At 38.9% G+C, this 23788-nt stretch overlaps 1 protein-coding gene across 4 annotated transcripts in view; it reads left to right on the forward strand.

The window, feature by feature from the left end:
* GATA2 (GATA binding protein 2) overlaps positions 1-23788 on the forward strand; it is a 42524-nt gene that overhangs the window by 428 nt on the left and 18308 nt on the right. For 2 of the 4 annotated variants that reach the window (XM_044078531.1, XM_044078532.1), the window contains exons 2-5: positions 14914-15322; positions 16370-16969; positions 19211-19267; positions 21422-21567. In XM_044078531.1, the coding sequence (XP_043934466.1) occupies positions 15094-15322; positions 16370-16969; positions 19211-19267; positions 21422-21567 (1032 nt within the window). In that variant the 5' untranslated portion in view covers positions 14914-15093. Of the gene's footprint in view, positions 1-14324; positions 14584-14913; positions 15323-16369; positions 16970-19210; positions 19268-21421; positions 21568-23788 lie in introns of those variants that run through there. The other 2 variants (XM_044078530.1, XM_044078533.1) reach the window with 2 other exon arrangements.

The following is a 23788-nucleotide window of genomic DNA, read 5'->3' on the forward strand; positions in this document are numbered from 1 at the left end:
GGTTCAGTGGTTACCTGAACCACTCAACTGTGTGGTCCAATAGTAAATATGGTTTATTTTGCTAAAGGATAATGTACGTATGCAAAGTGTGAATTAGATTTAGTAGGTGACCTTCACGCGTATAAATTAGACAGAGCTTTTCAGTATTTTCTTGAGTACATTGTAATGTGAAATTCATTGCAAGTCTGAGTTACTGGGCAGCAAAGCGAAATACTTTTATGTTTTCAAATAGTAATAAAACATATGGCAGAAAACTGCACAAGCAACCATTACCACCATCTTGGCTCAGTTAAGCGTGTCCAAGTGTTCTTTAGACCCATTTTATCTGTCATCGATCATAAAGCACATCTTGCCGGCTTCGCCAAGGATGATTTTGTTAACTAGTTTAAGTGTTTAATGCTTTACCTTGCTTCTTTCTCTTTACCAATATTTCCATCTTTGAGCCCACTGACATGGTTCCGGTCATTATACTTGTCTTTTGTTGTTGCAGACTCTGGCCTGGAGAAGCTTTGGGTGACCTAGTTGCAACATTATGAGCCATTATTTTGTTCTACAGTTCTTGTCTCAAAAAAGAAGTTTTAATACAACTTCTGGAAACCCAGAAAATGAGTTTATCTCCATCATAAGATTTATGTTGTATGGCTTTATTTTAATGAATCACGGAAAGCCACAACCAGAGGGCCTGGTGCCCTCTGTTTTTTTTTTTCTTGAGAAAGGATGCTGGCAAAGTTTATATTCAAACAAAATTATACTGTAATTAACTTGAAATAAGTCTCAAATAACAAGGCAAAAACAATTAAGAAGAACGGATTTAGTGTTCGGTCGTTTGTATTGATTTTCGTCGCTCTTTGGTGAGCAAACATCGCCTGAGTGTGATCAGCAGAATCTTATTATTTCAGTTAATAACACATACATTCATTCGTATGTATTTTAAGACTGTTATTGACTAGTGTAAAAACAACACATATGCCAGGCATCCTGCAAGTAACTGGACTGTAGCCTTCTCACCAGCCGCTGTTGGTGGGGGGGGTGAGTAGTACCTAACTGGATGGATGAACTTGCCGGCAGACGCATACACTCTCACCTGTGCAAGCACTTATCTGGTATCTTAGAGACAGAGGTACATGGATGTGTATCACAACCGATAACTAGTTAGACATACAGATGGATAGATACATGCAGGACAAACCCACAGGTTGGCCAGACATATATGATGTAGGTTTAGCTGTTACTATAGCGTTATATTACAAATCAAATTGATTACTTTAAATAACATGGATAACCAATATTAAGCTCCCCATACTTATTAGTCTAAATGCAGTCTATACGCCATATATGCAGATTTAATCAGTAAAATAAAAATACATGTCTCAAAAAATGGCAGCTAAAAGCCTTAAAAATTCGTGAAAGGTCATCTCACAACTATCTTAAGAACTGTGGTAATTCAAAAACAATGCAGTGCTTCTAAGTTTGGGTAATGATCACTCTCTGCTAATGTTGTTTATTGCCACTGAAATAAAAAACATCCGAGTTTTGTCAAATGTTATGTGCAATTAAATAAAATATCTCCCAACTGAATTTTTTTGCTATAACATCTTTTCCTTTGTAAAAACACAAGCGCACGCAGAAAACCCTCTGTGTGACAAGTTGGTTTTCTAATATGTAAGTGAAAAAAATTACTTAATTTTGAAGACGGTAGATACAGCTACAGCTTTTTAAGTTAATATAATTTACTTCAGGCAGCCATGAGTAGAAATGCTGTTACTTTTTTATTACTGAGTGCACAACAAAACGTATACAATTGTGTGGAAATCGTTCACTGTTGCACTCCCGGCAACCCAGTGCTCAGATTTGGAGGACAAAGGAGCTTAAAGCACTCTCATTTTGTGTTTAGGGTATTGTATGTTTAGTAATTGCAAACAAAAATGTCTGTATTGTGCTCACCCTGTTAGATCATGTCCAGATCTGAACAAGTTCATGACTTACAATATATTGTGATAATCAATTGCATACGAAAACACAAAAAAGTTGTAGTATTACAAAAGCAAATTAGACATATTTTTAAGTGTACCAGTAACGCCTAACGTTGCGCATATTAATAAATGGCAATCAGGTTCTCACACGCCCTACAAAAATATCAGACAAAATATATTATTTCTACCTGAGGCAGATGACAGTGATAAGGAATTGTATTATGTTCCTCCAGGACTCTGCAACATGTTGCATGTTTTGCATATCTGTGCATTGGTTGTTGATATAAATAGCTGTAGTAACCCCCCCCCCCCCCACACACACACACACATCACCACTACCACGAACACTATCTTAGTTGATGGATTTTAGTGGAGCGTTTTTTCATCCTTCTGTTTTTAACATTCCAAACTGGAAAGTAGCTGCATTGTTGAGATGCGTCCAACGGAAGTGAACACGTTGATATAGATATAAAATTAAAGCAGATCTATTAACCAAATAAAATCTGACTTTTCTGTGAAACTTATCTTTAAAAACATACAGACGTAATCAGTTTGTAATTGCACACTTGTATTTGAATCAGCATAAGAATGCGCAGTAAAGCCAGATAGACACGCGCACACTTAACTTTATGAAATAAACTGAGATGAATAATGTATTCTTCCAAAACTTGCTACATGATAGAATCAAGTCGTCGTCTAATACTTGCTGCAACCTACTGCAGTATGTTTTGAAAGTATCCATAGTTAGAGGCCATCACACAGAATACGTGAGCTATAACCTTCAGAAAACCAATTCTTTCTCAAATGGAAAATGTATTATAATGCGCGTTGTGTCATGTTTGTCTGTATTAGTGTTATCGTCCTTATTAGTAGCAGAAGCAGTGACAATTGCAGCAATATCAGTAATAATATTAGTAGCACTGTTATTGTCATGCGGGATTATGCAATGTTGGGGCTGTCAGGACTTGTTTTATCTGTCTTTAATTTAGATTCTAAACAATGCATTTTTGCTATTATTATTATTTTCACGCTATACTACTGCAGACTTGTTCAGAGGTCTTCTTAAATTACAGTAATAATACACATTTTCATATGTTGCTGAATGCAGTATACGTTTTCATTGTTGTTATTCAGGTGCAAGTACTGACACAATCTGCAGTATGAAAAATAATAAACAGCATTTTCTCGAATGTCTTTTCAAAAAGTATGAATGAACTGAGGGGTGATCCATATCACGTGTCAGAGGGAAATGCAGCCTTTTATACTGATGAGAGCACTCGCCCGTGATCTTTTGCTAGATACTATGGGCCAAATTAACCAAACAAACAGACTGCGGGTTGTTGTACCTCGGTCAAAAAAAATGTAACTAGCATGGCTGGCATTGGAAAAGCCATAAACTGCCAGATTTCGTGTATGTGCGTGTGTGATGGGGGATTATCCGTTACTTTTTATCTGATTTCTTTGTTCTGCGAGTCTGACATGTATGTTGCACACAGGTATTTAATAACACGGAAAAAAGGACGCCAAATAACATGACATGCATACATACATACCCATGGACACAGCTACCATCCTTCATTACTGCCCCGCTTGTACAGTCTGTTTCATGTATGGGTTGGAGTTTGTGTTATGTTAAACACCGGTATTTAATAACGGGAAAAAAGGACGCCAAATAACATGACATGCATACATACATACCCATGGACACAGCTACCATCCTTCATTACTGCCCCGCTTGTACAGTCTGTTTCATGTATGGGTTGGAGTTTGTGTTATGTTAAACACCGGTATTTAATAACGGGAAAAAGGACGCCAAATAATATGACATGCATACATACATATGGACACAGCTACCATCCTTCATTACTGCCCCGCTTGTACAGTCTGTTTCATGTATGGGTTGGAGTTTGTGTTATGTTAAACACCGGTATTTAATAACGGAAAAAAGGACGCCAAATAATATGACATGCATACATACATATGGACACAGCTACCATCCTTCATTACTGCCCCGCTTGTACAGTCTGTTTCATGTATGGGTTGGAGTTTGTGTTATGTTAAACACCGGTATTTAATAACGGGAAAAAAGGACGCCAAATAACATGACATGCATACATACATACCCATGGACACAGCTACCATCCTTCATTACTGCCCCGCTTGTACATTCTGTTTCATGTATGGGTTGAAGATTGTGCACTTGCTGCATATTAGTTGACAAAAGCTTCTTCACTTAAAAATAATTTTGGATATATATCCAGTCCAATCCCGATACAATATCTCAGCGTATGCATACTGTATAATGGGAGTCCGCGTTGATACAACAGTACAGACCCTATTTCTCTTTTTTTCAAAGGTTATACTTTGATTGTGTTACTTACGGTAACGTTACAAATCTAAATGTTATATGACTTTGAGGGTCCTTCAGTAAGGCAGAGAGAAGGAAAAGGGAGCAAATTTTAATCTCTAAAGAATTTCCTCCTTTCTTTGGAGTGAAATGGCTGATGAACTGATGCGCGTGTGGTGGCTTGTGTGTGTTTTTTGGGGGATCACTTAATAGTGATAAAGTAGACTTCAAGAGATCTTTTACGTGGGTGTGAAATAAAATGAGTGCAGGTAATGTGTGTGTGTGTGCGTGCGTGTTTGTGTGTGTGTGTGTGTGTGTGTGTGTGTGTGCGCGCGCGCGCGCGTGTGTGTTGATGGATAACTGGAAAAATGATAAGAGAAGTAAGGCATCGCATTTACCTTATAACTGTTTTTAATCTGTCATAGGCCCCTAGGCGCAGAAATAGGCAAGAAGCCCACAAGCATGTCCACCCCCAAGGCCACGTGTGTCATTCCCCGCCCCTTTGATGACTGCTTCTATCCTCTAACAATCATCTATAGACTAATTTTGATTGACAGAGTTGAAAGCAGTGCCATCATGTAAAGAGAAGAAGGAAGCAGGTTTTGTCATTTTGGTAATTTGCCAAAGCCTTGGGTCCTAGCAAAATTTGGGATATTGCAAAGCCTACTTTGTTTTAACTCCACTTTAGCAGCAGAATAATTAAACTGCTAAAAAGGTGACACATTTACTGGCTATTACGTTCTCTATATCTTATCCAAGGTGAAGGGTGAACAACAAAAAAGGTGAGGGGGGGGGGGGGGCGTGCGTGCCTGTGCTTTTGGGTGGGCAATGACATATATTAAAACTCTCACCAGTCGCTGAGATGCAAGAGTTTATCTTACAAAGACTCGGTCAACGAAGAGCACGCATGTGACTTTAATGTTAGCATTACTTCTTTATTTACGCTGATGTAAGCTTCTACTACAAAACTCCTTTAGACCAAGGAGGATACCAAGAGAAAGTCAGTGAAAGTCGCCAGAATATGAGAGTTCTTATTATCCTGCTACATCTGCAGCCACTGTCATACTTGAAATTCAAGAATCCTGATTATTAAAATGTGACAAAGCACGAGGGCAATCCTCAACAATATTTCTAATGCAGGAGTCGAACTTTTTGCATGACATTGTGTATCTGAAGCATCGTGCTCACATATGCCTGCAATGGCAGTTAAGCGTAACACGTTTGCCTTGCGGATTTATTTATTTCGGCATTTAGAACGTAGTTTTATCTCATGATGTTGCTGTTTTCTGAAATGTGCAATTTTGTGACATAATAATGATAATTCCGCTTAGTTGCTCATCGAATTAGCCCACTGTCACTGTCTTGTTTTCGACAAGAATTGGAGGGCTGTCTGAGACTATTTTCAAGTTGGTCAGTTTTCACTTCAGAAGTACTGTATGTGCACCACTCTCTCTGTGTCCCTTTGCAAACCGCTGAGACTCTTTAGATTGGGGTAGTCTGTGAATTCTTCACAGATCTATCTAACTGTCGAGTCACTGTTATTGTAAGGAAACTTTTCGCCTTCTGTAAGTAAGATATCTGTATGCCTTCCTCTTCCCTTTAAATTTTATTCGGCAAGTTACCACACACAGTTATTTCCGTGATGTAAGCCTTGCAAAGTGCAATCCTTGTTTTAACAAATAGCGAGTGAGTTTGCAGCATACTTTAAATGCTGCTAATTTGCACTGTAGGTACATCCAATGTGTATGCTTTGAATGCATTTGAAACTTATCAGCATGGTGAGATTTCCAGTCTTCCTGTGGCCTTGCCTGTGCCTTGTACTCCATGGATTGTTCTCAGATGTGATTACACGCCCACAAATGACCTGCACTGTTCAATGCATGTGTCCTACGCACGGTGTTCCTGAGACTGACACCGTACCTGTGTCCATGTAGCTATATATTAATAAGTATGTGCTACTGCAAACGTAGATATGTGTTATTTGTAATCGATTTCCTTGTGCGTTCGGCAGGAGAAGGTGACGTCAAGCCCCAGGCGTCGGAGTGGCTGGCTGCCTGACTAGGGGTAGTCAGCATCAAAAGACAGCCTTCCATTACCCAATTGCATACTGTCAGTCTTACATTCCCTCCTCCCCCCACCAAAAAAAAAAAAATCTCTGCCACAAAGACTATCAGAAAAGAACCCTAAGAAATCCCTCAAGCTTGACCAACCTCAACTTCATGGATAATCGAGGCCTAAACAAATGGCAAAAGCAAGACATTCTAATCAAACAATTAATTATCTTTTACCAAGAGACAGGTTTGAATTCCTGCCTGAAGTTTGCTTACATAATTTGGTAGGAATGGCACAGCATAAGCATCATTCGTAACAATGTTATCGAGTATCTTTGCTTCCTCATCATAGCTCTCAACCTGTTAGCACAAGAAATCTGGACAAAGACAAAAATAATGGGGGACAAAGACCACAAAATATGGACATATTTTAAATACTTCTCTTAGAAACTTAGAAAGTTGCTAGAACAAAACGTCTCGTGTTATTACCATGCATTTTCTGAAGGATATGAAGTCTGAAACTCAAATGCCTGTCATTATTTAGTGAATTCGATCTTTACCGATTCGCCAAAAAATCCAGAAAACCACAAATTTTATGAGGAAGAGACCCAAAATATGAGGCTAAAGTCTGGACATTTGAGAGGTATGTTCCTCATTGATTTTGCCCCTGCTACCTGTCTGTCTACTCCGCACACTTGATCTATTCTAAATGCTGTGAGGCAAATGCCAGATGTAAAATCAGGGCAGGATATTCTACTAGATTTCCCGTGTAATTTCTTTCTTTCTTTTTCTTTCTTTCTTTCCCTTATGAAAGCATCACATCTGTCTTTAATGAAATGTCTACCAGCTTACTAACAACTTCACCTAGGAAGCTCACGATGGTTAAAATGTGCTATGTTTTACTTATAGAAGTTATTTTGATGAATTAATATTATTCAGTTCTCTTTATCATGAATATTTGTTAAACAAATTCTTAATATTGGATGTGTGACAGATGCTTTCAATGTGAAACTTTAAAGAACATGAACTTTTCAAGACCCCAAATGAGGAACGTTCTTCGTAATGAGGTACGTTTGAGAGGTATGAGAAGGGACCGCATTTAACAGTAATGTCATTTAGTATAAGGGGCGTGGAAAAAGGGTAAGAAGTGTGTGTGTGTGTTTTATTTCTTTTGTTTACTGGGAAGGTCCGACAGGGCGTGCAGCCCCGTTTTCAGCCGAGGCCCGGGAAGAAAACCTTCGTTTTCTATTGATAGGAAATCTGCCCAGGACGGACCCCTGTACTACTAATGGACAGAGGCAGCTCCTAAATGTTTTATCCTTTGGATGGGTCCCCTCGAATTGTCTGTGGTATGATCCCAGTTACTGTCATTAGGGATAATGTATAAGTATGGACCATGGTATTGGTAAGGCCACTCTATAATCAAATGGAATAGGTTACTTCAAACATACAAAAAAGGGAATTAAAGTGGTCCGCAAGAGCAGCAAACCTACTTACATATGAACCTATAAAAAAAGTAATTATGCATTGCACAGATAAAACAATCAAGTAACAGTAGAGAAAACTGAACGTGTGCCAGTATATTTTTTTTATAAAACTTTTTATGATGTAAATAGTTTAGAAATCACTTTGACGATGATGATGAAGACTGAGATGGCGTATTAAAGGACATATTAAGGGAGATAAAGATGTGCAGTGAGGTGAAAGAAATTAAACATTATTTTGTTGTATTAATGCAGTAAAACGTCGATTTTTTTCTTAAGTGTATCTGTATATGAGGAAACAGCATATGTCATATAAAATGCTAAGGTATTACGCACAATGTTAAAAAAGCAGTAATTAAGAGCTGGTGCATGCTATGTGTGTGTGTGTGTGTGGGGGGGGGGGGGCTAAAGGAAGCTGAAATATCCAAAATATAACACTAGATCTAATTAATAGGTTTATGTTTGTCTTGTTTTGAGCAAACGGCCTCACTTTCACGACCTATACCCCTTCTACAAATTGTAAAACTATGATACATAGGTTGGGAAATTATATAATGGTTAAAGGTGTTTACTCACAGACATAAACTGTTTGATTCTCACCTTTGAAAGGGAAATTGGCTAGGCTTAAAATAGCCCATAAGGGCCTAGTACTTACCTATGAGCATATACCAGTCTTTACTTATAAAATAATAAAGCAATGCAAAGGCCTTATTGTTTCAGATAAATGAAGTCCACACAGCTTCATACATCATAAAAAAATGACATATACTTATGCCTTTATATACCAGTGTATGCTTTATATGTATATTGCATAGTTTTTTTTTCAGCTAGTTTAATTTATGCACAAATAATCACGTTTTCAGTTATTTCCTCTGTCAATGCTGATGTTATCTAGGTTAAACAAAAAGTCAAATAAATAATTTGTGCATGTTTTATGATGCTTTGTGTGTGACCAGTGTTCCAGCCTTCAGAGTAAACATAAGAACAAGGGATCATAACTTAAACACAAAGTAAATGATACAACATATAAGGTTTGTGGTGGCATTATCTATTTCCTTAGGCACATTATAAATCCTTGGAATAGTAGTCTTCCTGCAAAGACGAGGAATTATAACGTGATAGAATTCAGTACTGCATGGGAATGTATGAAGCTGTTCCAGCTCCATGGAGGAGTTGAAGACAATGAACTTTTTATTTCATCCATTAGGCAAGACAGCTGTAACAATTGTCAGGCAAACCAGTCTTTATGAGCAAATTATGTTCCTGTAAATTATTTCTCCCTATCAGCTTTTTGCCATTTGCCTGTGGAACATTGTTTGCCCCAGTCAGACTTGAGACCATTAATTCTCCTATACCCTTAGCATGTGTCCGCCGACCATACTTCTCAACGCCCCTGATTTTGCCTCTTATTTTTGCCTGCTCCTCTTACTTTTTTTTCTGGCAGACTGTAATGCCAGACATTAAGGGTTTCATACATTTATTGCCCAGAAAATACATGTGTATGCAAAACGAATGGTCTAGTAACTTTTTAAGTGAATTAGAGTAAGATTTAAAATTGTCCTTGATCGTGGGCCCTTTGTCCCCCTCCCCAATCCCCCCATTGATTTTGTCTGCGTCTATGATTCTTGAGAAAAGAAGTCTGAGAGCTATGCTCTCAGCTATCAAGTTTCCCCAATCAGACTTCAACATAGTTGCCCCCCCCCCCCAGCACAGAGGCTAGAGCCATATCGAGGAGCTATGATTCAGGTAGCCATGAGGAAGCTTTGTGCATCTAACCTCCACTCCCACACATTTTTTATCCACCATTGCTGCCAAAAATTGGTGACTTTGTCCCTTATACTGGGTTACTTTGGTTTACCCGCATGAGCAGAGCTATAAGGCTGCCATCTTGCATATTGCAAGGCCAGGAACCGCCACTCCCATCAGCCGCTCATGTAATTCTGCGTGAGGGCTATGAGGGCATTTCCCTTGGCCCTAATGCCAACCAAGTGTTGGTGTCAGCACTGCATCACCACAGAGGTTCTTAAGTAATCCCCTGATAGATGCATGCTTTCAGGCATATGCACCCCAAGAGCTTCTGGCAGTGGCTTGGGACACCATCATTGGGAAATTTACACTGGAGAACCAGCGTAACAGGAGCCACCTGTCCCTCTCCACAGGGCGAGTTGGACAGCAACGGCGATTCATTCCCAACCCCCTGCTTGAGTCTTTCAGTATGAGTCGCTACTCGAACTTGGGTAATCTGATCGATATTTATTAATCATGGCTGTATCCTTGTATGCCACAGAGCTGTGAGATGTTCCTGTAAATAATATTCCTCTGTAATGTAATCTAATACAGAAGTAGATTAGAAATAAGGCTAACATATCAAAATGTCGGATCCCTGCCACAGCTAACTTAACAAAACTTATCAAAAATAAAGTCCTCTTTCCAGAGTGGAAAGACAAACAGTCCAGTTACTCAGTGATAGACGATCGATTTTTGATAAGTAAGGTGCAACCAGCATCCGACATTATGATCGGTTATCCTTATTCATAATATTTCACTTTTATCTTTCAAATTGCTGAGGCTGCAGGTTGGGGTACCCGATCAGTGCTTCATGGATTTCGTTAATACAGAGCTGGTATGCTTCATTGATATAAGCAGTCCTTTTACTTGTGGCGAAGGAAGAGGTGAACAAGTGGGACAGGCCAGGTGCTGCCGCCATCCCTGGCATACCTCTCAACTTCTTAGTGCAAGAAATCTGGACAAAGCCTAAAATTATGGGGGACAAAGGCCCCGAAAGGGCCAGATTTTAAATCTTGCTCTAATAAACTTAGAATTTTTCTAGAATACTTGGATTTGTGTCAGGATGCATTTTCTGAAGGGTATGAAGTTTGAAACGAGTGTGAAACTCAAATGTGTGTCATTATTTAGTAACTTCAACCCTTAGTGATTTGCCAGAAAATCACATTTTTTTAGAAAGAAACCAAAAATATGAGGCCAAAATCTGGACATTCTGTGAAAATCTGGGCAGTTGAGAGGTATCCCTGGTAACAGTATTTAACTCCTGAACCAGGAGGTGGACTCTTCTTGATTAATTTATTGGCAGTATCTTTAGTGTAGTTTGGATGTGCAAACGAACAAAAGAAATGTGAACCAAATTTGGTTGCTACCCTCATTGGAGATAATGTGATATATTCGGAATCCTGTTATGCTTGCCCCCACACACACACACACACACACACCAAGTTTATGAAGCTGATCAGACATTAGGACACATCATGCCTAGATAACAGCAACATGCTTGAAGTCACCACTTGACTAAGAATTACCTAAACCATAACTAGTTTATGTACAAGGCCAGCTCGCTAGTATTAACGGAGGTAGCCCATTCCTCAACATATTTATTGTAATTTGCTTGTCTCTCTCTTTTTTTGTTTCCTTACAACTAACTGAGTGCAAAGTGGAAGACGTTCCATCCTGCTAGTCGAGGTCACCTCCACGAAATTGAGCTCCCCAATCCTTTTTCTCAGGGAATCACTGCAGGTGCAGTTTATAAGTGCACGCCGGCAATTACTGCGGGGGGCCTTTTCCTTTTCCCCTATAGTTGGTATATATTGACCTGTGTGTGTGTGTGTGTGGGGGGGGGGGGGTACTGATGGACTTAACCCCACGTGGTTGGTGCATGGTGTTTGCTCCCACAAAACAGACTTACTTTAAAAATATGTTACTTTAAAAATCATGGCCGGTTTGAGCAACGACTTCAACTCGACAGGATCGACAAGATCCACAAGACCAGTTGGATATCACACACACACACACACACACACACACACACACACACACACACACACACACACACACATCTTCCTGACAAAGGAAGGTTTCTTCACAAGAGAAAAAAAGCAAGTGTATATTTATAATTTTAAACTTTAAACTTAACGTTATTGGAGAGCTAGATGATTTGATTCACTTGCTTAACTATGTCTGTTTTCGTGTGTTGTTGAATATACTATAATATTTAAATGTTTAACTACATTTATGAAATGTCTGGGGGAACTCACTTACTTACTCGAACTGCTACGGTATTCTACCTGCAATGAAACTGCCCCTTCCCCTTTAGGTATAAGGGTCCTTTGCGTGTAGCTTGGCATACTTAGTACACTCAGATTAATGTATGTTTTCTGAGCGTTTCAAAAAAGTAAGGCTCAAACGGCAAAGAATGTTTAGAGTTGTCTAAATGCACATCTACTGTATTGAACTCTGTCGATCTAGGCAGATATAGATCCCCACGCACATCCATAAATTCACGGGAGGTACACACAGTAAACCCAATTATTTACTTCATATTTTCATGCACTCTGTGCTTGTACACATTGTTGTATATAGCAAGGACACTTTACCTTACTACACTTCTAATAAGGCCCATCCACTATTTAAAGTATTCAGGCTTCACTCTAAGTCAACACATTTCTGTGCAGATCTCTCAACTTTTTAGGGCAAGAAAAAAAACTAAGATTATTTGGGGGAGGGGGATGCCCGAGAATATGGACATATTTTAAATATTGCTTTTATAACCTTAGAACATTGTTAAATAATAGGATTTGTGTCAGCATGCATTTTCTGAAGGATATGAAGCCTGGAACCTGAATGTATGCTATTATTAAGTGGCTTCGTTCCTCAGTGATTTGCCAGGTACAAACCAAAAAATGTGAGGCAAAAATGTGGACGTTCTGCACAAATCTGGGCACTTGAGAGGTATATTTCTATGTCAACTACTCGTGTATTTCTCACAAATAAAAAAAAAACTGCATACTAGGCTGCATGCATAAGCCATTTCTGAGTCCATTTCCCAAGTGCTCCATTGACGCCTTCTTAGCTTTTGTTAACTGCGACCGTTTCTGATACATTACTGGGTGATAGATAGATGCCCACCCCACACAAACTCAAGGCAGGTACACTTACGTTATTGACTTCGTATGTTTTCATGGCTTATGAGCTGCTGCCATTGCTATATACCAATATTGTTTTGAATTTTTTGTATTTTTAACAAGAGAACGGTTTGCAGTGTTCTTCACATTTCTAATCAGACTTTGAATTTTTTCAAACTGCTTGTACTTACTCTCCAATAATTTATACCCATTTGTGTGTCAACCACCTGTGTCTTCAATAAGCCTTAGTCTGAATCTCCTTACCAGTGCATTTCTGTGTCATTTTGTCAAAGTGCCTTAATTTTGTATTCTTTCCCTTTGTCAAATATCATTTCTTTAACTTTTTGCATGTATAATCACGCTGTACACCTATTGCGCGCATTGGCTTAGCCTGAATAAATCCTAATGGATAAGTGCTCTACCCCAGTCAACTAATATAAAATAAATAGCTAGACAAATAAACGGATTGACGACAGATACACCGATGGATAGACGGACAGACCGATAAAAGATAATGCAAATGTACAGTTAAAAAGAATACATTTGCAAAACTGTCTATTAATTTTCTATCATTTTATAATACATTGGGATTATTTTTGCTAATCCCATTATTTGCAGTTTGCTGATCTGGTTCCTAGAATTTGTTTTTCAACAAATAGTGCAAAATGTACGGGTAAACTTTCCAGAGTAATGAGCTTTCTCTAAATTCTAGTCTCATCTGCTAAATTTCAAAACTGGAAGTCTCAACGTTTATTCGTTAATGTAAGTAAATATATTTGTTTTCAAGATTAGTTTAAGGAAATAACCCTTTAATGGTATAATGATTTAAAACGTTGTAGCATACTGCTCATCTCTTTTGTTTAGTGCTGACTGTAGATGTCAAGTTGCATAAGCTGACCATAGATTGTTTTTAAATGTAGCATCACATTTAAATGTGAAAATCACGGGCCGGTTCAAACGTCAGAACAGTTGTCGGGTATGGACATGTTGCTTTGTATGGCGTCAGCTAAGAAAGGCTAATATAAAAGCCTCAATTGAATTTGTTTTGGAGCTAGGTGTGCATATTTTTGTATTAACAATGCATGGAACAATGATATTGTATTGGTTCACTTAAGGTAATGTAAAAGCTAAACATGGTCCTATACATATGTGTGCATGTTACCGAAAAATCGCAAGTAACTCCTTCAAATGATCGTTGTCCGAGTTTTGAGCGGCCTTTCATGGGAAATTACTTGGTATCTCAGTAATTCTTATTTCCAGCTAAAAATGCATTTAAATATAAATTAAGAACGTCCTTTCTCTCTGCGCCTACTTAAACTAAGTCCCAACAAGCAAACAGCCTAGAGTGTTGTGTGTGCGTGTGTGTGTGTGTTGGGGGTGGGGTGCCCTTCATGTTTTGTAAAGAATGTGGATTTCTGGCTCTTCCAATCGACCAATGGCAACCAGCATTGGAAAGCGTGGTTATGATCTCATTGGTGACTGGGAGGTTATTGCAGTGCCCATGCCCCGCCCCCTCCCCCCCCAACCCGTCCATGTCTACTGAACTGAGTCCAGCTGGCGCCACTGCTGACATAGGATGCTTTGGGATGTTGCAAAACGGCCAGAGTTAGTGAAGCTTGCCTTTTGACTAGCAGCCTTTATCCAGTGTCCCCCTTTCCTTTTCTGCATTTACATCCGAATGCAACTACCCTGCCAAGCAGAGGATTTGGAAGGCGATTTAGACGATGTTTGTGTTTTGATCAGTGACTACCCGTAGACTGCGCACTCATCTTGTGCTACAGACACAGGCTCACGCAGCATGAGACTTTTAAACTTGTAAGTATAGTTCTGCGTTCATTTCAACTTGTGTTTTTCCAGTGTTGCCCCTTGATGTGTCGTAATTTGGGATTATTCTTCTTATACTGTTTGGAGATTGAGGTGTCTGCCTCGGTACTGACAGCTGGGAAGTGTTTGCTTTAGACGAGTTCCTAAGTTAACTCCTGTCACGCCTGGATCTACTTAGTCCAATATACAGCCAAAATTGTAACCTACATAACTGTGTTCCCCGAATCCTTGACTGATTACATATTTATTAACTGTAGTTATTAAAGCAGTTGAGTTTAACTTAAAAAGAAGAGAAAAAAAAAACTTCTTCTGCCTTTACAGGTGACAGCGTCCAGGAAAAGGAAGCAACACGCAGGATCAAGTTCTCTCCCAGCTTTCTGCTGAAGAAGTCGTTCCTCTAGTTTTGTGGAGAATTGTTTTTGTCCAGGTCTTAGTCTTGCGTACTGATTGCCCTCACAGGAAATTACGGGATTGTGAAACGACGTGGACAGGGGAGAAAAAATGGAAGTGGCGACTGACCAGCCCCGCTGGATGGCCCATCACGCAGTCCTGAACGGGCAGCACCCGGACACACACCACCCTGGTCTGCCTCACAACTACATGGAACCAGCACAACTTCTGCCCCCGGACGAAGTGGATGTCTTCTTCAACCACTTGGACTCTCAAGGCAACCCTTATTACGCGAACTCAGCCCATGCCAGGGCCCGAGTGTCCTACAGCCAGGCTCACGGTAAGTCGATTGTGTGTGCCTTGCAATGTTTTCCATACTGAAAAATATCCAGTTATGACTACATCTAGTGTTATTGTTGTTAAAATCATATAAAACGACAGAACTGAAAGCGGCAGTTAGGTCTGTGGTGTAGCACTTCCTTTCGCAACTTTCGTAATTTAAACGAAAGGATACTAAAGAAATGCTTAAGATTGTCCTTGCAAGTAAATAAAGGGTGCTTAATACAAAGCAGCTGCTTCCCAGGGATGTGAAACAAACACACACTCACACAGACTTGAATATAGGTGCCTTACTCGGTTATCAAGTCATTCAGTGATTCCGGGGGTTTCAGGGGTGTTACAAGGCAATTAGTATAGCTGCCATCATCTGCTGACCTTGTCACATTTCTATGTTTTTTTTCATAGTGTCATCTTTGTATCCATAGCAGTGTAGTCACAATAAGAGCTGATATTGAACAGCTAGCATTCTCTTTGATAGACCTCGTAAAATGCAGCAGTTTTGAACTAAAGTTAGTCATTCCCAAACGCCTTCCTGTTTCTTGTGTTGAGTGCTTTTCTTGTATTGCTTGAAATAATGCAGTTGCCTTTCAACACACACAAACGTTGCTGCTTGCCTATTTAAATGTCATGCATTGCTTTACAACAGTAAAATTCGCTGTGATACTGTTAACGCGTCAGTTTGTAAACAGTGATACTCCCCTCATAACATTATTAACTTAGTAAATGAGCCGGGTTGCAAAGTCAACGGTCGGTGTAATTCTTTGCCCACATATTTTGAAAGGAAACCTATGCATCTATGGGGGAAATGCATAAAGGGTTAACAAATGTCAAGACTGAACCCAGACACTGCAGCTGGGAAATGAGCTGTCCCATTAAAATCTGTCACTGTCTTTACTGAATCATTTGCATGGATTATGTTGTTGATTTGTGACGTTCTAATTTTTTTTCTTACAATATATGCATTTTTTTAATATGTTTATGCATTTACGGTTGATAATTTTACATTGTGTATGTGTGCATTCTAAACAATGTCTCAAACTGTTCACAGCTCGTCTCACTGGGAGTCAAGTGTGTCGGCCTCATCTTATCCATAGCCCCGGCATTCCCTGGCTGGATAGCGGCAAGGCTGCCCTGTCTGCTCATCATCATAATGCCTGGACAGTGAGCCACTTTGCCAAAGGACCACTGCATCATACAGCGGCTGGAGGACCAGGCGCTATCTCAGTTTATCCTGGCAGTAGCACTTCTACCACAGCATCAGCCTCATCTCTTACCCCAGCTTCCCACACCAGTCCCCACCTTTTCAGCTTTCCTCCAACCCCTCCCAAGGACGTATCTCCAGATCCTTCGGTCCCTAGTGCTGCCTCCCCTTCCTCTTCAACTGGGGGTAGGCTAGAAGAGAAGGAGTCGTTAAAGTACCAAGTGTCGTTAGCTGACAGCATGAAAATGGAGAGCTCAAGTCCTTTGAGAAGTAGTCTGGCTTCTATGGCACATCAACCCTCCACTCACCATCCAATTCCCACATACCCCTCATATATGCCCAGTGCTCACGACTACAGCACTAGCCTATTCCATCCTGGGAGCCTGCTTGGAGGAGCCGCCTCTAGCTTCACCCCAAAACAGAGGAGCAAAACCAGATCCTGCTCAGGTAAGGACAGCTTATAATCAAATAGTGCTAATTTGCATTTCATTACAATCTTTTCCGCTTTTTGAACAGACAAGAGGTCATAGAACAAAGGGTTAGTATGCATGGCTTCCTCTGCATGTGTGCGAGTGTGCACATTTGTGCGTGTGTGTTGGGAGCAAATATTCTGGTTTCAGATAATAACCGAGTGCTTGAGAGTTGCTTTCAATTGGCACTTGCAAGCAGCATCAAATTACCGAATAGCTGTTTCTAACATTTTTATTGTAAAGTTGAGTTGAATGGACGCCAAAGTTTTACATTCCGGGGGGGGGGGGGGGGGTTCTACAGAAGTATTGATTTTCAAAATTTGTGGAGCGGAAAGCATAGCATCTATTTTCAGTTTTCTACATCGGATAGGTGTAAAATGGGGATGGAAAAAAAACTGGGGGATCCTGGATGCTGTTATAAGCTGGTCAGAACGGATAAAGTGCACAACTGATAGTGCAAAATAAAAGTGTGTTACTGCAGTTTAAACGGTTGTGGATTATTTCGAAACATTTTTCATTACATTGAACCGGTGTTTTTGTTTATTAATGCAATGCTCTGCTCCAGTTCTGAATGGAGCTGTTTGTGTTTTGATATTTATCTGGCTCATCCCCCCCCCCCCCCCTGTACACACATACGCACACACGCGTGTATATATATATATATATATATATATATATATATATATATATATATATATATATATATATATATATATATATATATATACGCGCGTGTGTGTGTATAAAACATATCTATAACAACACTCTAAGTACCTTACTGTGAGATCTGACGTCTTAAAAGTCAATGGCAAAGGTAACAAAGTTGGTGCTGTTGAGTGCAAAGTTGGTAAGACAATAATTATACTTAATTTCTAAGATTATATTGCTATTTAACGCGTTCTATATTCCGCCACTGAAACATATTTGAAAAGAAAATGTGCAGAAGTGAAAACCTAACGAACATATATCTCATAGGATGAGTACATGGTAAGCAATACCTGCAATGCTGCCATACACACCATCATTAACACATTTAACAGTTATCTTTACATAATCAGTCAGGCACCCTTAGCTGTATGTTACTTAAATGAGATTATGTATTTTAACTGAATACATTCTTTGGGGGCAGTGTGCACTGTAACGTGAAGTTACCCGTTGGGTCTGTGTAACAATGGTGACCGCTGTTTGTCTTGTGGCCTACTATATTGTAGGGATCAGTTAACAATCTGCACGGCCTGCTGCAGTTTTGAATTGTAATTTATTGTACTAGGCAGTCCACAACCGTTGTAACCGTAATCACACACTAAATTTGATCGTATGGACAACTTTATTCTAACTTATCTTCCGCAGAAATGTTGACTGAAACAATATTGAGAGGTAGGCTTTAAAAATGGTTTAGTAGGTGCATATAATTTCGACTTTATGTGGAGTAGGGTAGGAAATTGTGCTTCCTTGATTTGTGGAAATTCGTGGAAACAATCTAGACTTGTTTGTGAAAAGTATGATAGGATATTTATCAGATTTTAATAAAAAGGGAAGCTTTAGGCTCCAACGCTTTTGAAATACAGTACAGGAATGTAAGACTTAGCGCTACCCCTTTCTTTTTTTTTTTTCAGCAGAAGGGTTGTTGCTGATAAGATCAAAGAGATCAAGTAATTCCAATCGGAAGGATATTACCTTTATAAAACATTGCTATTTGTTTTGTAATATATTGTGTGATTTATAGTGTAATATTTGTACTATGAAACTTGACATTTCATGTCAGGAGTGCGTGAAGCTGCTTGCATTATACTGGTGTTGATGGTGTGTTTTAACGTTTACATTGGGGATACAGAACCCTTGCGACTCAGATGACAGATTGTAGTTTAGCATTTCAAGCCAGAAGAGGTTTAAGCAGGGGCCCACCTTTGCCTGTTGCAGGCAACTGTTCCCAATAATTACCACATAAGCAGCTGGATGGACTTAATTCTACACAAAGTGCGGCCTCTTTTGAAACAATTTCACTTTCACACAAAACAGCCAACTTGTATTCTGAGGTATTGAAATTAAGCATATCTAATGTCATGCTTGTTAGACGTGCAATTAACATTTGCAGATTTTTTTCTTAAATAGTATTTCATATTAATTAATTTTAATCTATAGGGACTCTAATTTGGTTTTGTTGACATTATTCATTGGAATACAACTACATTTTTATTTTCTTCTCAATTATCCGCAGAGCAGTGTTGTTGCAGTTTACCTGAAACTGACATCAGAAAAGAAATAACCCCCTGTGGTAGTATTTTTTTGTTATTTCACATATTAATACATTTACCAGTGATACTCAGTCCTGTATTGGCGTAGTTACTGAAACCCTGTGTCTTGTCCTTCTATTGCCTTATCACGTTTCAAGTCTTTGTGTAGATTTTAAATATTATTATATTATGCTGCCGATTAAAGCAGCGATATGCTGAGAATTTTGAGAAAGTGCTTTTCAAGCTAAATACTTGTTAAAAGTGTCCCTTTATCCAATGCTGGAAATGTAGCTTTCTGAGCTCTACATTATCCAGTGGGTTTGACGTTCTCAGCTAGTTTAATATTTACAAAACACGTAAAATAATTAATTATGAATAAATCCACTTGGTACTATTGTAATTTAGATTGTAGAAGAAGGATTGCATTAAATATAAAGACCCCTCCTAAGAGAGTGTTTGCGAATTTGGGCTGAACACGATTTTTTTTTTAACTTAAAGGGGTCAGAACCTTTAACCGAAAACTGTTTTCGTGACTGTTCATTGCTGTGATGGGGTGGGGGTGGGGGGTTAGCAGAGGCCAGCATCACGACCTGAAGACTACTTCAAACTTCATTTCCTTATGGGAGGGGGAAAAATAAATGGCAAGGCACCACTTGGCTGGACCCCTGGACCCTCATCCACTTTGCACGCACCCTCTTCTAATAAGTAAACAACCATGTCGAGGGACATCAGACACTGCACAGACAAAGTGGTGTTTACCTTTACATGCCAGAATAATTTACTGCATGCTGGTATCACCGATGCACGCTTAACAAATTGCATTTTCTTTACTTGGCTAATCAAAACTTTTTTTAAACCTGGCAAACTCGGATAAACAAATATGTGAAACACGGGAGGGGGTCCCAAGGAAACTTGTTGCATCCACATTTGGAATTTTATGATTGAGTTATTCAGGTAGAAGATACTCAGAAATGGCACAGCTCAAGTGTATGGCAATCATGTTGTGGTTAATCGTGTGGTTACGTTTCCATCATGGCCATTGAGTGGTGTGTGTGTTTGTGGACTTCAACATGTTTAAACGTCAGGAACGTCTTTAACATTTCTTATGAAATGAGAGCAATGGCAGGCAACTAATTTTTTTTGAGGAAAAACGCCTCCAGTTTGATTAGAATCTTTTGATGTTAAAACGAGAAACATGTTGGGCCCGACACTTTTTTAGCTTGCATGCTCCCTGTCATCAGTAATTTCTGCAGTGGGCTGTACTGGCAAGCTTGGTATATATTATGATGCCTTGGGTATTTTGCAGGTAGTTACAATACTACTTATTAACTAAATGACAGTAAGTCTGCAGGTTTTGTAATAGTAGAGCCTACCCATTAACTGAGCTGTCATATTACAGTTTCCTAAGGCCCTACTGCTACAAAGCTTTAATATAATAAAGAAAACGCGAATGATTTGTCGTTGTTTTATAAACAACAGTAACACTTAAGCGGCTGAATCACTATGTACTTCAACCGTTTTTTTTTAACTGGACTGAATTATTGTAAAATAAGGGATGTAGTCATTAATTTCAAAAAGTGTGTTTACGTGCGCAGCGCCCGTCCTTGGTGCGTGCGTGTTTGTCTTAAAGGAAAGGCGTGAGGAACACATGCTTAACTTTTACTGAGCTCATTGGATTTGAATAGAACAAAGAGGTACACCACATAAAAGCGGTAACTCTAGGTAAAACTAAACAGTAAAATAATTGATTATATTAAATGTTGCAGGCTGCTTGAGCCATTTTTTGCCATTGTTTACTTTGTGAAGAAATGGTCAGCGAATAGCTCGAGTACGAAATTGACCTTCAGGAGCCCCATATGCATTTAAAATGGGATCTAACCATGGCAGCCTTATTGTACAACAGTTTGCAAATGTGGAAGTAAAATGAAGTAGTGTAATTGTTGATGCAAACTCTGCAGATTGGGAATATGGGAAAATTTGTGTATCGATTTTTTGCGTAATGGTGAAATGGGCAACAGAAGGATAAGTTCCTTCCGCTTAAACACGCACGCACACACATACATACATGCACACACGCACACGCATCAGCATGTTCACTTACTTTAAACATGTGTTTTGAAAAGGATCAGTATAGTATATAGCTAACAAGCGATGTAGTATTAAACAGTTTCCTTTTGTTTTTATCTTGCTTTCAGAAGGGAGAGAATGCGTAAACTGTGGTGCCACTGCAACCCCCCTATGGAGAAGAGATGGCACTGGACACTATCTGTGCAACGCATGTGGACTCTACCATAAAATGAATGGCCAGAATCGACCTCTCATTAAGCCCAAAAGAAGACTGGTAAGTTATTTCAAGTGCATACAACGTACATCGGGATGACATGGGTGGTAAAAGGTGTACTACTTATCTTTTTTGCCCTTTAACTGGGTAAGGTCAGTAGTCGCTAGTAGTTTTCAAGAGGCTTCTGGGACCCACCTTAGTAGCTGTTTACCCACCTCTGTGCAGTACTTTCAAGTATGGCAGTTTACGTGATTTGAAACAAAACATCAGGATTGCGACGCCTCATATTAAATCCACTCATTTAGTCCACTGCATTACAAAGATTTCGAGGCCGTCCTTTACCCAAGGCTGCATATATAAGGCGGGGTTAAGATACAAGGCGATAGTTAATGTAAACAATGATTTTTTTAAATAAGTACTAAGCGGACTAAATGATGAAATGTGTTGCACTTTAGTTACACACCTGGATTCTAAGTCATTCAATTTGTTTGTTTTTTTAAGAATCCTTATGATTTTGTGGAGATCGTAGCTCTCACTAATTGAGAGTATTTCCATGTAAATAAATGATGTGTGGAACTGTGGGAGGAGTGGAAATGGTTTTCACTATAAATTGTGGAAATATTAACAACAGATTGTCCTAGCCAGACACGCTGTAAAAAGACACACTATTTTCCATGGAGTCAGTAATAGACTTGAAGCTTTCAATTATTTTTTTTAATGCCCTTTCTATGCTCATGACTGTAGTTTCCTATCCGGATATCTGAGCAGAAGAGATAAGGAAACTTGTGTGTGTCTGTTTCCGGACCCCAAGCCTCAGCCTTTCGGGCTTTCTATAAACGAGGCACGACAGTCATCCAGTCGGGCCAGTGCTGTTTGGAAGTATGGAAAATTCCCATCCAGTCGGGCCAGTGCTGTTTGGAAGTATAGAAAATTCAAACACACACACACACACACACACACACACACACACACACACACACACACACACACACACACACACTGATACTGTGAATGTGAGAGATGGCGGGATAGGATTTTACTGAAAGTTGAGTGATATCGCTCATTGGTTTTTTTTTTTGTTTTTTTTTTTTTTTTTTGAGGATGACTTCATTTAACAATATTGACAATGGGGATATCTAACAATTCTGACTGGGTAAACTCAAGAGTTCTTGAACAGTGGTGGTAATCACAGATCAAGTTTAATTTTAAGTAGCTAAATAGTTATGCACAAATGAACACAGCTTTCTTTTGGTGTTTGGGTTCCCCTAAACATTCCTTATTATAATTTTTCATACGCGCGCGCACACACACACACACACACACATATATATATATATATATATATATATATATATATATATATATATATATATATGTATATATATATATCGGCACACACAAAATATAATATAGATCATCTTTCAGGCAACAATATATTAGAAACAATATATGATACTTTGTGAACGTTTAGTCCTATAACTTTTATTATGTTTGAAAAAAAATGGCTAGGCGTTACACCGTTTATTTGCTTTTACTTGTTTAGTGAGTCATTTCTATTCATAAATCTGGAAAATAATCCACATTTAAAATAAAACTGGGTTAGTGTTCGTCTTAAATAATAGTTCCATGGTTTATTAATTCCTGTTAACCTATATTCAAACACTGTAATAGTGTACAAAATGTAATGGTATTAACTCCTCATTAGACCGGTTTCAAACTCCTGTTAACTTCATGTGTTATGTTGCACAGACTTCCATATTTCTCCTAAAATATGTAAGAAATCTGCATTGTGTCAAATGTCTTAATTGTAAAATTCTGTTGCAAAATTAGATCATAATGCAGGCTGTGGATGAAATTGTTATGTGTGAATCAAACCATTATCGTGGCTGATAAAAAGCAAACAAACAATAAAATAAGTGTTTGCAACTGCTTGTTTTTCTGCAGTGATACAGGGTTCATGGGATTTTCTGACCAACTTATTTTAACTCCCAGTCCTCAACTCTAGTACATAACAGGTGCTAATTTTTCTTTATAGACCTAGATGCTGTATATACATCACAACTGTCTTTGATGGTAATCTAATGATGTAAGACTGTGATTCAATACTTCTAAATGTAAAATAAATAAAATATTGTCAAAACTAGGCTATATGACATTTTGCAAGAAAATAATTAAAGAGGAACCTGAGTAGTGAAGGACAATAAAGAGTATAATGAAGTGTTAATATCTGTGGGACTTAGGCTTGTATATATAAAGTAGCGAATCTGCCCATTTTACTGAA

The sequence above is a fragment of the Protopterus annectens genome, chromosome 7.part1, assembly GCF_019279795.1.
Source record: "Protopterus annectens isolate FY-2018-M chromosome 7.part1, PAN1.0, whole genome shotgun sequence".
Taxonomy (NCBI): domain Eukaryota; kingdom Metazoa; phylum Chordata; order Ceratodontiformes; family Protopteridae; genus Protopterus; species Protopterus annectens.